At 41.2% G+C, this 12,926-nt stretch overlaps 1 protein-coding gene across 3 annotated transcripts in view; it reads left to right on the top strand.

The window, feature by feature from the left end:
• The window catches only part of LOC133576945 (uncharacterized), a 36,956-nt gene that overhangs the window by 7,582 nt on the left and 16,448 nt on the right, over positions 1-12,926 (top strand). For 2 of the 3 annotated variants that reach the window (XM_061930377.2, XM_061930378.2), the window contains exons 5-9: positions 73-1,338; positions 3,108-3,194; positions 7,060-7,215; positions 11,141-11,257; positions 12,775-12,894. In XM_061930377.2, the coding sequence (XP_061786361.2) occupies positions 73-1,338; positions 3,108-3,194; positions 7,060-7,215; positions 11,141-11,257; positions 12,775-12,894 (1,746 nt within the window). The remainder of the gene's footprint in view (positions 1-72; positions 1,339-3,107; positions 3,195-7,059; positions 7,216-11,140; positions 11,258-12,774; positions 12,895-12,926) is intronic. The other variant, XM_061930379.2, reaches the window with a different exon arrangement.

Genomic DNA, 12,926 nt, shown 5'->3' with positions numbered 1-12,926 from the left:
GTTTGTAAATTTTTCCTTTATGGGGTATCTTTAAGAAACATAGCTAACTCAGTTCTATATTTTTCTTTTAAGGTTAGCACAACATCAGCCATTGATGGAGATGATGCTTGCCAGTCATCGCCTGTCCAAGATAACATCACCGACAGCGATCTTCTCCAGGCTCTAAATCAGGAGAACCGTGCCCTGGCTGTCCGGATCCAGGAGCTACTGGCTCACATTGAGCTGAATGAGGAAGACATAAAGCGCGAGCGGTCTCAGCTGAGGGCGCGCGTTTTATGTCTGGAGGAAGACAAAGCCAAGCTGGAGCAGGAGAGGGAAGAGCAAGGTTGCCTGGTCACAGAACTCACCAAGAAGACCGAAGATGATCTAAATACTATCTTGGAGCTGCAGCAGAAGCTAGAAGAAGAGAGGGCGGAATGGAGTGAACGGAGGAACATAAAGGGTGGAGGCCAGAATCCAGCCACAGTTTCAGGGAGATGTCACGAGAACAAACCAGCGGAATGTTTAGTGCAGAGTGAGGACCAACTACCTCAATTGACATCAAGCCAACAAGTAGATGATATGACCACATTTTTAAAGCCTGTTTGCCAACAAGACCTACGGAGCCTAAGAGTAGAGCAGTCAGAGCTGACCTCCTCTGTGTTTTCACTCCGAAGACAAGAAGAAGAAGTCTCTCTGTCAGTCCGAACACAAACTGAAGAGAAACAGCACTTAACTCGGACAGTCTGGGCGCTGAAAGAGGAGAAAGACGGGCTCTGTCTCGCTTTACACGGTCTGAAGCAGGAGCGGGAGCATCTAATCAGGGAAGTCAGTGGGGTGAAGGACGAGAAAGCTCACCTGTTCAAATCCGTAAGCGAGCTAAAAGAAGCGAAGCAGAAACTCATAGAGTGTTTTCCGGCCCTTGAAATAGAAAAGGAGAAACTGTTAGAATCGCTCTTAAGTGGAAAAGAGGAGACGGATCACATTGGAGAGTCGGTACATTTACAACAGTCAAGTCAGAGCGTTCTCACTTGGACACCGGAGACATTGAATCTGACCGATTCCCTCAAGCGTCTGAACGAGTTGACAGATCAGCCTCCACCGCTCTGTAATTTGCAACAAGACCGTGACAGGCTGCTAAAGTCAATTAGCACTTTGAAAGATGAAAAAGACCGAAGTGAACATTCAGTCAGGTGCTTAAAACTGGAGGAAGCGCAGACGATGCAATCACTCGAAGCTTCAAGAGAAGAAAGGATTGATCAACACAGACCGACACAAGAGGATGAAACCAACTACGGAGAGACTGGGCAGGAAAATAGACAACATGTGACAAGAAGCTTCAATGGAAACACTGTGCAGGTACTGAGGCACATTTCATTTAAACTTTGAATAATATAGACCAGGGGTGCCCACACTTTTTCTGCAGGCGAGCTACTTTTCAATTGACCAAGTGGAGGGGATCTACCTCATTCATATATATCATTTATATTTTTGTTAACAAGTTAAAGGTGTTTAATGATAATACAAGCATGTTTAACACATTCCTTTCTTTCATGAAGACAAGAATATAAGTTACCCGATTCTGATGACTTGCATTGATTGGAATCAGACAGTAGTGATGATAACGTCCTCTTTTATAAATAGAGGAGAAAAAAAGTCCTCCTTTCTGTCCAATACCCATACTTGCCAACCTTGAGACCTCCGATTTCGGGAGGTGGGGGGTGGGGTGGGACGGAGGCGTGGTTGGGGGCGTGGCTAAAAGGGGAGGAGTATATTTACAGCTAGAATTCACCAAGTCAAGTATTTCACATATATATATATATATATATATATATATATATATATATATATATATATATATATATATATATATATATATATATATATATATATAAGAAATACTTGAATTTCAGTGTTCATTTATTTACACATATACACACACATAACACTCATCTACTCATTGTTGAGTTAAGGGTTGAATTGTCCATCCTTGTTCTATTCTTTGTCACTATTTTTCGAACCATGCTGAACACCCTCTCTGATGATGCATTGCTGTGTGGCACGCACAAAAGTGCTTTCATCAAATGCACTAGATGGCAGTATTGTCCTGTTTAAGAGTGTCACAACATTGCTGTTTACGGCAGACGAACTGCTTTACGGTATACAAAAAAGTGACTGCTGTTGTTGTGTGTTGTTGCCACGCTGGGAGGACGTTAATGAAACTGCCTAACAATAAACCCACATAAGAAACCAAGAACTCGCCCTCCATCATTCTATAGTTATAACGTGATTGGGCAGGTACGCTTTTTTATATTGTGGAGGACCTGAGTCCGCCTGAATTTCGGGAGATTTTCGGGAGAAAATTTGTCCCGGGAGGTTTTTGGGAGAGGCGCTGAATTTCGGGAGTCTCCCGGAAAATCCGGGAGGGTTGGCAAGTATGCCAATACCACATGGAAGTGGTTGCTTTTTGCCATCTTATTTTTCCAGCTTCCATACTCCTTTTTACACACTTTACAAGAAATACATTGGCGGCAAACTCCGTAGCTTGCTAGCTTGTGCACGCTAGCTTTCTGAGACTCTTATTTTGTTAACGCAGGCAGGATGAAGCAGGGCTTTTATTGTGAAGACAGGAACTGTGCAGTCGGTCTTTAGAGTTTTGACAGCAGGTACGGCGCGAGAGTCTGTTGAAATAAAAAGTGTTTCTCGCCTTCCTGTCGGTCATTTTTTCTTAATAATGACCTGGCAGCAGCCAGCGTCATCTCACAAGACCCTCGGGTGCCGTGAATGTCAATCAAGTGACTTTGATTGATTGATTGATTGAAACTTTTATTAGTAGATTGCAGAGTACAGTACATACTCCGTACAATTGACCACTAAAAGGTAACACCTGAATACGTTTTTCAACTTGTTTAAGTCGGGGTCCACATTAATCAATTCATGGTAGTCATGACGTCTTGGTGAAGATTGATGATCTACTACTTTTTAGGTCTATTTTTTTATTTCCTGGCTGGCGATCGACGGACACACCTTCCGCCATCGACCGCTAGCTCGCGATCGACGTGATGGGCACCCCTGATATAGACTAATAAAGCACCAATTCCCAAGCTAAATGTTCCCAATCATTACAGGAGCAAAGTGACCTGGTGAGCGAGGTCAAAGTTTTGACAGAAGAACTCCAGAAGTCACAAGAAGAATTGGCAAAAAGACACAAAGAGGTCAGTTTATACTGTTTATTAGGGCTACTCAGCTGGCAGCCCAAGACAACAAAACTGTCCCGCAAGTTCATCTCAAAACTTGGGAGACAAATATTTTTGAAGCAAATTCCTAAAAATACTCGAGGATATATAGAGGAACAGATCCTTACGTTGACATTTTAACCTTGCTATAGCAAACATAGAACACTGGTGTAGAGGTTGCCCTCTAGTGTGTTCCTCGGACCACCACACACTGCCAGGAGAGCCCGGAATTCAGGGTACAACACTGTTTTATTTTCATAAATGTGGACAGGCTTTTGCTTTCCAGCAAAATGTCTTTCTCTTTGTTCGTGTCTCTCTCTCTCTCTCTGGCTCCCACTCCAACTCCTACAACGTGTCTCATTCCGGCTGCTGCTAATAAAGGCGACAGGTGATTAGATAACAAGGCCCACCTGGGCCATCTACTCACCTGTCGCTGTCTTCGAGACCGGTCCTGGCACACCATGTTCCGCGGCAGGTCCGCAGGCCACGCCCCCCTCCACAACTGGGTTCCAAACTTGTGATTTACATAACTGAGGTGTTCTTTAAGGTTCCATTTTATGTCCTCTCTTTTTCATCATTTGGGCTGTTCAACTAGTAAAATAAATAAATGGCCTGTGGATTGGCAGCACGGTGGGAGAGGGGTTAGTGCGTCTGCCTCACAATACGAAGGTGCTGAGTAGTCTGGGGTTCAATCCCAGGCTCGGGATCTTTCTGTGTGGAGTTTGCATGTTCTCCCCGTGACTGCGTGGGTTCCCTCCGGGTACTCCGGCTTCCTCCCACCTCCAAAAACATGCACCTGGGGATAGGTTGATTGGCAACACTAAATTGGCCCTAGTGTGTGAATGTGAATGTGAATGTTGTCTGTCTATCTGTGTTGGCCCTGCGATGAGGTGGCGACTTGTCCAGGGTGTACCGCGCCTTCCGCCCGATTGTAGCTGAGATAGGCTCCAGCGCCCCCCGCGACCCCGAAGGGAATAAGCGGTAGAAAATGGATGGGATGGATGGGCCTGTGGGTTCAATTTAAAAAAAAAAAAAAAAATGTGGTGACTTAGATTCTTAAAACACTAGATTGCTGCCATATACAGGTAAAAGCCAGTAAATTAGAATATTTTGAAAAACTTGATTTATTTCAGTAATTGCATTCAAAAGGTGTAACTTGTACATTATATTTATTCATTGCACACAGACTGATGCATTCAAATGTTTATTTCATTTAATTTTGATGATTTGAAGTGGCAACAAATGAAAATCCAAAATTCCGTGTGTCACAAAATTAGAATATTACTTAAGGCTAATACAAAAAAGGGATTTTTAGAAATGTTGGCCAACTGAAAAGTATGAAAATGAAAAATATGAGCATGTACAATACTCAATACTTGGTTGGAGCTCCTTTTGCCTCAATTACTGCGTTAATGCGGCGTGGCATGGAGTCGATGAGTTTCTGGCACTGCTCAGGTGTTATGAGAGCCCAGGTTGCTCTGATAGTGGCCTTCAACTCTTCTGCGTTTTTGGGTCTGGCATTCTGCATCTTCCTTTTCACAATACCCCACAGATTTTCTACGGGGCTATGGTCAGGGGAGTTGGCGGGCCAATTTAGAACAGAAATACCATGGTCCGTAAACCAGGCACGGGTAGATTTTGCGCTGTGTGCAGGCGCCAAGTCCTGTTGGAACTTGAAATCTCCATCTCCATAGAGCAGGTCAGCAGCAGGAAGCATGAAGTGCTCTAAAACTTGCTGGTAGACTGCTGCGTTGACCCTGGATCTCAGGAAACAGAGTGGACCGACACCAGCAGATGACATGGCACCCCAAACCATCACCCAACCATGCAAATTTTGCATTTCTTTTGGAAATCGAGGTCCCAGAGTCTGGAGGAAGACAGGAGAGGCACAGGATCCACGTTGCCTGAAGTCTAGTGTAAAGTTTCCACCATCAGTGATGGTTTGGGGTGCCATGTCATCTGCTGGTGTCGGTCCACTCTGTTTCCTGAGATCCAGGGTCAACGCAGCCGTCTACCAGCAAGTTTTAGAGCACTTCATGCTTCCTGCTGCTGACCTGCTCTATGGAGATGGAGATTTCAAGTTCCAACAGGACTTGGCGCCTGCACACAGCGCAAAATCTACCCGTGCCTGGTTTACGGACCATGGTATTTCTGTTCTAAATTGGCCCGCCAACTCCCCTGACCTTAGCCCCATAGAAAATCTGTGGGGTATTGTGAAAAGGAAGATGCAGAATGCCAGACCCAAAAACACAGAAGAGTTGAAGGCCACTATCAGAGCAACCTGGGCTCTCATAACACCTGAGCAGTGCCAGAAAATCATCGACTCCATGCCACGCCGCATTAACGCAGTAATTGAGGCAAAAGGAGCTCCAACCAAGTATTGAGTATTGTACATGCTCATATTTTTCATTTTCATACTTTTCAGTTGGCCAACATTTCTAAAAATCCCTTTTTTGTATTAGCCTTAAGTAATATTCTAATTTTGTGACACACGGAATTTTGGATTTTCATTTGTTGCCACTTCAAATCATCAAAATTAAATGAAATAAACATTTGAATGCATCAGTCTGTGTGCAATGAATAAATATAATGTACAAGTTACACCTTTTGAATGCAATTACTGAAATAAATCAAGTTTTTCAAAATATTCTAATTTACTGGCTTTTACCTGTATATGGTATAGAGATGCGCGGTTTGCGGACACAACCGCGGAGTCCGCGGATTATCCGTGGGTCAGGTCAGGCGGTTGAAATAAAAAAAAAAAAGATTTTAATCAGATTCAGGCGGGTGGCAGTTAAACCAATTCGGAAATATATATACATAGTTAAATGTTGTTACCCACATACGAAAAACGAGCAGGCACCTGCAGCATATGCCACAACAGAAGAAGAAAAAAAAAAGAGATGGCAATGCCGGCAGCAAACGTGGTACGCGACAAACTAAAAAAGGGAATACTAAAGACCAGGGGAAAAAAAGGCCAGAAAAGTTCATCGTGGACTCGTTTTTATGAGGTTGTAAATCAGGATGATAGTAATGCTGGCTACGTGATTTGCAAGAGCTGCGACGCTGTTTATGTCTACGACAGTCACAAAACCGGGACATCTAACATGGTGCATCACATTTGTGCAAAACCCCGAATCTCCACAAACACCCTGAGCATGAGCAGTTTCGTCCGCCGTGATCCCAGAAGAGTGCCACAGGATGTTAAAACAAGATAGAACGCAACTGCCTGCAGCAGTTTGAGTGGCGCGAGCGCGCTTGGAGGTGCGCTCAGCGCGGCTCCCAGATGATTGCGCACTGGTGTGCGTCTGGGCCGTGACAGCTTGGCACGCATTGAATGTCTCTGCTGCATTGGATCAGTCTCCTTTCTTTAACAGGCAAAAGCTTTATAACCTCACTAATGCCTTGCATCGTCTATATTAGATATATAACAACGGGCGGGTGGCGGATGGCGGGCGGGTGCGGTTTTGATTAAATGTTAGTTCGGGTGGATGGCGGATGGTTGACGACTTTTGTGATGCATGCGGTTGCGGATGAAATAATTGCCTATCCGCGCATCTCTAATATGGTATCATCTTTGACAAGCTTTTTTGCAGAAGATCCTTAAAAACAGCAACCTGTAAGTCTGAGAAAATAAATAGACCAATATCAAATGTCTACTGTCGTGGAGGCTGGTTCTCTGGAATATATAAAATAAGAATCATAATGAAGGGAGAACTTCAGACCTATGGCCCCCAAAACAATTGAGTTGAAGATCCCTGTTTTGTACGCTATTTAAATTTGGTTAACGTTTTATGTTGTGCTGTAGTACTACACTTTTAAGCTCTTGTGTTTGTGTGTGCAGACTGCAGATCTACACAGGCAGCTCAGTCAATCAGAAGCCACCAGGCAGGATGCAGAGAGGATAGCAGCTCAAGCAGTTGACGAGGTGGAGAGACTGACCGATTTAATGGCGCAAACAGAAGACATCAGCATGGAGAATGGCCACCTCACCACACAGGTACCCATGCCGCTATACTACAGGTGACATTCCAATAACTAGAATATCGTGCAAAGTTGGTTTATTCCAGCAATTAGATTTACAAGTTGAAACTAATATATGACATAGGCTGATAATATGCAATCCTAGATATTTCAAGCCTTCTTTTGATATAATTTTGATGATTAATCTCAGAAAATGTTGTGTGTTAAAAAACTATACATATTACATCAAAATTAGCTTATCGACCATCCCAATTTACTTGTAGTCCATTTGTCATTTCTACCCTTAGAATCTGGTCTCAATTTAGAAATACTTTCGGCCTGCAGGGCTTATCCAACCACAGCCCCATTCATAATAATCACCTCTTCCTCCCTCCCAACACAGATGTAGCGTTTTCTCTATGGAAGTAGTCAAGCCTTAGCAGGCTAAAGGACTTATATATTAGTGATGTCTTCGCTAGTTTCAGTGAACTGTGTGAAAAATTTGACCTACCAAAATCTCACCTATTTCGATACTTTCAGGTTCGTAATTTTGTTAAATTAAATAGTCTTTCTTTCCCTAATACTCCACCTAATTCGCTAATTGACTCAATTTTAGATATTCCCACAAATCAGAAAGGCCTAATCTCCAAAATCTACATCTTAATATCCCAATTTGGTAAAACGTCTCTTGATAAAATCAGAGGGAATTGGGAAGAAGAGCTTGGCAGATCTATAGATGATGGAGATTGGGATTCTGCCTTAACCCGAATTAATAACAGTACATCCTGTTCAAGGCTTAATTTAATACAATTTAAGGTTGTCCATCGTATTTATTTCACTAATTCCAAACTCTCCAAAATATACCCCAATATCTCGGATACTTGTAGCAGTTGTTACATGTCACCTGCAAACATGACGCACATGTTTTGGTCTTGTCCCCATTTTCTGGATTATTGGACAACTATTTTCAAACACCTTGCTAAGGCATTGGATTTAAATCTGACACCATGTGCAGAAATGGCTATTTTTGGGACGGTATCAGATCCCCAAATAAGGAGAAAATTTAAGGATAGTATCGCCTTTGCATCCTTATTAGCACGTAGGAGAATTTTGCTGGAGTGGAAGTCACCAGTCTGCCCCAAAGCCTCCTTATGGCTTAAAGACCTTATGATGTATTTAGATCTGGAGAAAATAAAGTTCAATCTTAGGGGGGCACCTGGGAAGTTTCATTCTGTTTGGGGCTGTGTGGTTGACTACATAGCTAAATTAAAGACGCTACAGGACACATGAAAAGTTCACCTTTCATAAACCAGCTTCCTTTTTGTTTTTTTGTTTTTTATTTATATTTATTCTGGGTGTATATTTACTATCTGCCTATGTTGAGAAGAAAGTGGTGTACTAATTATTTTCCATTTGTGACTGTACCTTTAACTTACTATATGTAGGACCTGGGGGGGTTGGTTATGTGTGTATGGGGTATGTGTTGGGTTGCTGTTCTTGGAAGTGGGTGGGAAAAAAAGGGGAAAATGTGACTACTGTTCTATTGTATATTGTAATACCTGTCAAATTTAATAAAAACATTTATTAAAAAAAATAAAAAAAAACTATAAGCCGAGATCATTAAAATTATAACAAAAACATATCTCAATTGTGTTGTAATTAGGGTTGTACGGTATAATAAAGTATCGCGGTACTTACTCAGTGGCCTAGTACGCCTAGTGGTTAGAGTGTCCGCCCTGAGATCTGTAGGTTGTGAGTCATACCAAAGACTATAAAAATGGGAGCCATTGCCTCCCTGCTTGGCACTCAGCATCAAGGGTTGGAATTGGGGGTTCAATCACCAAAAATGATTCCCGGGCGCGGCCACCGCTGCTGCTCACTGCTCCCCACTGCTCCCCTCACCTCCCAGGGGGTGAACAAGGGGATGGGTCGAATGCAGAGGACACATTTCACCACACATAGTGTGTGTGTGACAATCATTGGTACTTTAACTTTACTAATCAATTGAAATCGGTACTATACTACCTTTGAAAAGTACATGTACCATTCTTTCATCTGAGTGTCGCTGTGTGGCGGTGACTACAGAGCCGAGGCGCATGATGTTGTGTGTCAACACGCACACACAAAGTGCATACAAGTAATAACATCTTGGAGAGGAAAAAGGGCAAAAAATGACAAAACTACTGGTTGATAAAGAGGTGGTGAAGTACAATATGGAGGTATTTGGGCTTCAAAACTAACAATAAAGGTGACACTTTAAACAGGGAGGCACCGCGTTGCAAGTACTGTCTTACACCTTTCCTGCTTGTCGGCTCCCAGACCGTGGTCGCGGAGAGCAGGGGAGACCTTTCGCTTCACAATGGGTCCGTAAAGCTCCGCTCTTTGGTCGGAATGACGAGGCAGTCGATTAGTTACAACTTGGTCACTTTATTTATCATTTCCACAGGGCACAGCCGGACATCCACCATGCTATTGACACTCCTGCACATGCTAGCGCTACCTCTCCTAACTTGCCCACTCACTTACACACACTCACCCCACATACTGCCATTTTTAAAGGAGCACACACACACACATACGCTACTCTCACACCAACTGCTTTAAAACATGCCTCGCCAAATGTGGCGATTAGTATTAGCACCTTTGCTTCAAACTTAGGTAAACATTTAAATAATAAGCATTCAGATCTGCACAATGAGTTAAAAAAAAGTGACAGCTAATAATGTAGTTGTTACACCTGTCCTGCTGTTCGGTCCGGTGCAGACTGTAGTCGAGGAGCACAGGGAAGACGTTCCCTTCAGAACGTTAATAGATAGATATATAGTACTTTATTGATTCCTTCAGGAGAGTTCCCTCAGGAAAATTAAAATTCCAGCTGCAGTGTACAAAATTGAGATTGAATTTAAAAAGTAAAAAGTAAATAATGGGGGTATAAATGGTAACAAAATAGAAAGATATTACAATAAATATAAAAATAAAAAGCAACAATGAGAATAAAAATATAACAGTAAAATAAGAATATAACAAGAGAAACTAGACAGTAGTGACCATGTTATGCTATGTTAATATGTTATTATGTTAATGCCTTTTAATTTATATTTTAACCTTGTAAAATTGTTCTTTGACTGAGTGTTTAATGTAGTGTAAGATATTCTGTTAAAATAAAGGCAATATTGACATTTTTCGTAGTTCCCTTTATTTGGAAAAGTATAGAAAAGTATCGGTATACATTTTGGTACCAGTACTAAATTATTGGTATCGGGACAACACTAATTGTAATGAGTTTATATCTCATATTAGGTACACATTTTAAGTTGCTAAAATGAATGGAGTTTTGCACAATATTGTAATATTTTTAGTTTTACCCGTATGCTATTAAAATAAATGTATACTAGGGTTGTCAAAAATAATAAATTAACTGATGTGATTAATCACAATATTTTTTCGCGTTAATCATGTGTATAATATACAGATTATTGTTATTACATTATTATTTTTTAGAACTTAGATGGCTACTGATAGGTGGCTATACGGTCAGTGATCAGGTCAATGCATCCATACATCTGTGCAAAGATGAGTGAGGAGACTCTGGCTAATGTGCTCGCTAGCAAATTTCCCTTCAAAATACACCCTGACTGGACGTTAGATAAAACAGTTTCAAAATTTTTTGCAAATAAATGACGTGCATTCAATTAGAACATTTTAAATGATTGTTGCTGGATGACATTCCGGCAATTGTGTACAAACATTGCAAGTTTATTTGACTAAATAATAACCTGTGATTAATCATGAATAATCAAAATTCAAAAGTGTGATTAATTTGATTTAAAAAAATATATATATATATTTGGAAGCACTAATTTATACATCAATTGCTCATTAAATGTGGTGCCTTTTGTGGGCTTCTTGATGTTAAGTTTGTGAAGTTCTGCTCGGTGCAAAACATTGCTTGTTGGTTGCAGGTTAAAGCGCTGCAGAGCAAAGTGGACGTCCTTGTCAGGGAAAAGGCCACCATTCTGTCACTGAAGTCCGACATTGAAGGTCAATACAATATCCTCACGGCACAGCTGAAAGCCAAGGTAATAAGGAAGGACATACAATATACACTATATGATAATCGAGTGCAGACCAGGGCAAATTAAGGCCTGGGGGCCGCACGTGGCCCATTGAGCTTTTTAATCTGGCCCGCCAGACTTTCCCAAATAATTTTTTTAGATCTTTAAGATGGAAAGTGTAGCTGCCATTATGATGTGCTGTGATGTTTTCTAATGATCGTAAGTCTTGAACTATACAAAGTATTTCAATGGTTGGAATCTGCCCTTTTGCATGATATACAAGTTACTATGGTAATCTAATTAGTTACCGTATTTTTCGGACTATAAGTCGCAGTTTTTTTTCATAGTTTGGCCGGGGGTGCGACTTATACTCAGGAGCGACTTATGTGTGAAATGATTAACACATTAGCGTAAAATATCAAATAATATTATTTATCTCATTCATGTAAGAGACTAGACGTATAAGATTTCATGGGATTTAGCGATTAGGAGTGACAGATTGTTTGGTAAACGTATAGCATGTTCTATATGTTATAGTTATTTGAATGACTCTTACCATAATATGTTACGTTAACATACCAGTTGGTTATTTATGCCTCATATAACGTACACTTATTCAGCCTGTTGTTCACTATTCTTTATTCATTTTAAATTGCCTTTCAAATGTCTATTCTTGGTGTTGGCTTTTATCAAATAAATTTCCCCAAAAAATGCGACTTATACTCCAGTGCGACTTATATATGTTTTTTCCCTTCTTTATTATGCATTTTCGGCCGGTGTGATTTATACTCCGGAGCGACTTATACTCCGAAAAATACGGGTACTATGGTAATGTAAGTCACATCAGCTTAGACGAGGCACCAAGCAGTGTGGGTGGGGAGCGTTTCCACAGAGTGTTTCCAGATCAGCCAGTCTGGGTGCCAGGGGCAGACGTGGAAGGAGATTTTTACAACAAAGTTCTAAAACTAAGTGATATATCACATATATCAGATTGTAGGTGGGCTTTTTTTTACCCTTCGCGTTCATATTTCGCTGTGTTTGTTGCATTTTTGTTGCGTTTAGCTTGATTGTAAAATATGTCGATCGAGAGGGGGTGTGACGTTCATATGTTGTCAATATTCAGTGTTTTATTGTACATAGTTAATATTGTAAACCTCACATTCTTTATTTCCATGTACATTCTGGGTTTCTCATTCAGTAAAAAAATTAAAAAAATTCCATTCCGTTTTTAGCATTCAATCAGACATTATTGTGAGTTATTGTATTAGTGTTCCTAAAAATATGTATACCGGCCCCCAGACACATTTTTTCTCTAAATTTGGCCCCAGAGTCAAAATAATTGCCCGGGCCTGATCTAGTGAGAGATTTAAACAGATAATGGTAACATTTGATCAGCATTGACTGACATTAATAGTTTACAGGGGTGCATTTAATATTCACATTATTGCTATTTCAATATTCATTATATTATTTATAAAAAATACTCCTGATCTTGCTGATTGGACCAATCTGTCATGTGTGATGCGTGTGCAACCCCAAAGACGGTGGCTCTCGATGAGCTGAATGCTGAGTATATCAACCTGAAAAAAGGGCGTGACAACGAAGACGACCTGAGCGCTCTCGTGTCCCTCCGAACACGTTACAACGACATCCGAGCCAAGGTGGGTCAAGTTGTGCGTCAACTGTCATTTTT

This window comes from Nerophis lumbriciformis, linkage group LG36 (assembly GCF_033978685.3).
Source record: "Nerophis lumbriciformis linkage group LG36, RoL_Nlum_v2.1, whole genome shotgun sequence".
In the NCBI taxonomy this organism is placed as follows: Eukaryota; Metazoa; Chordata; class Actinopteri; order Syngnathiformes; family Syngnathidae; genus Nerophis; species Nerophis lumbriciformis.
This window is presented reverse-complemented; position numbering and strand designations above follow the sequence as displayed.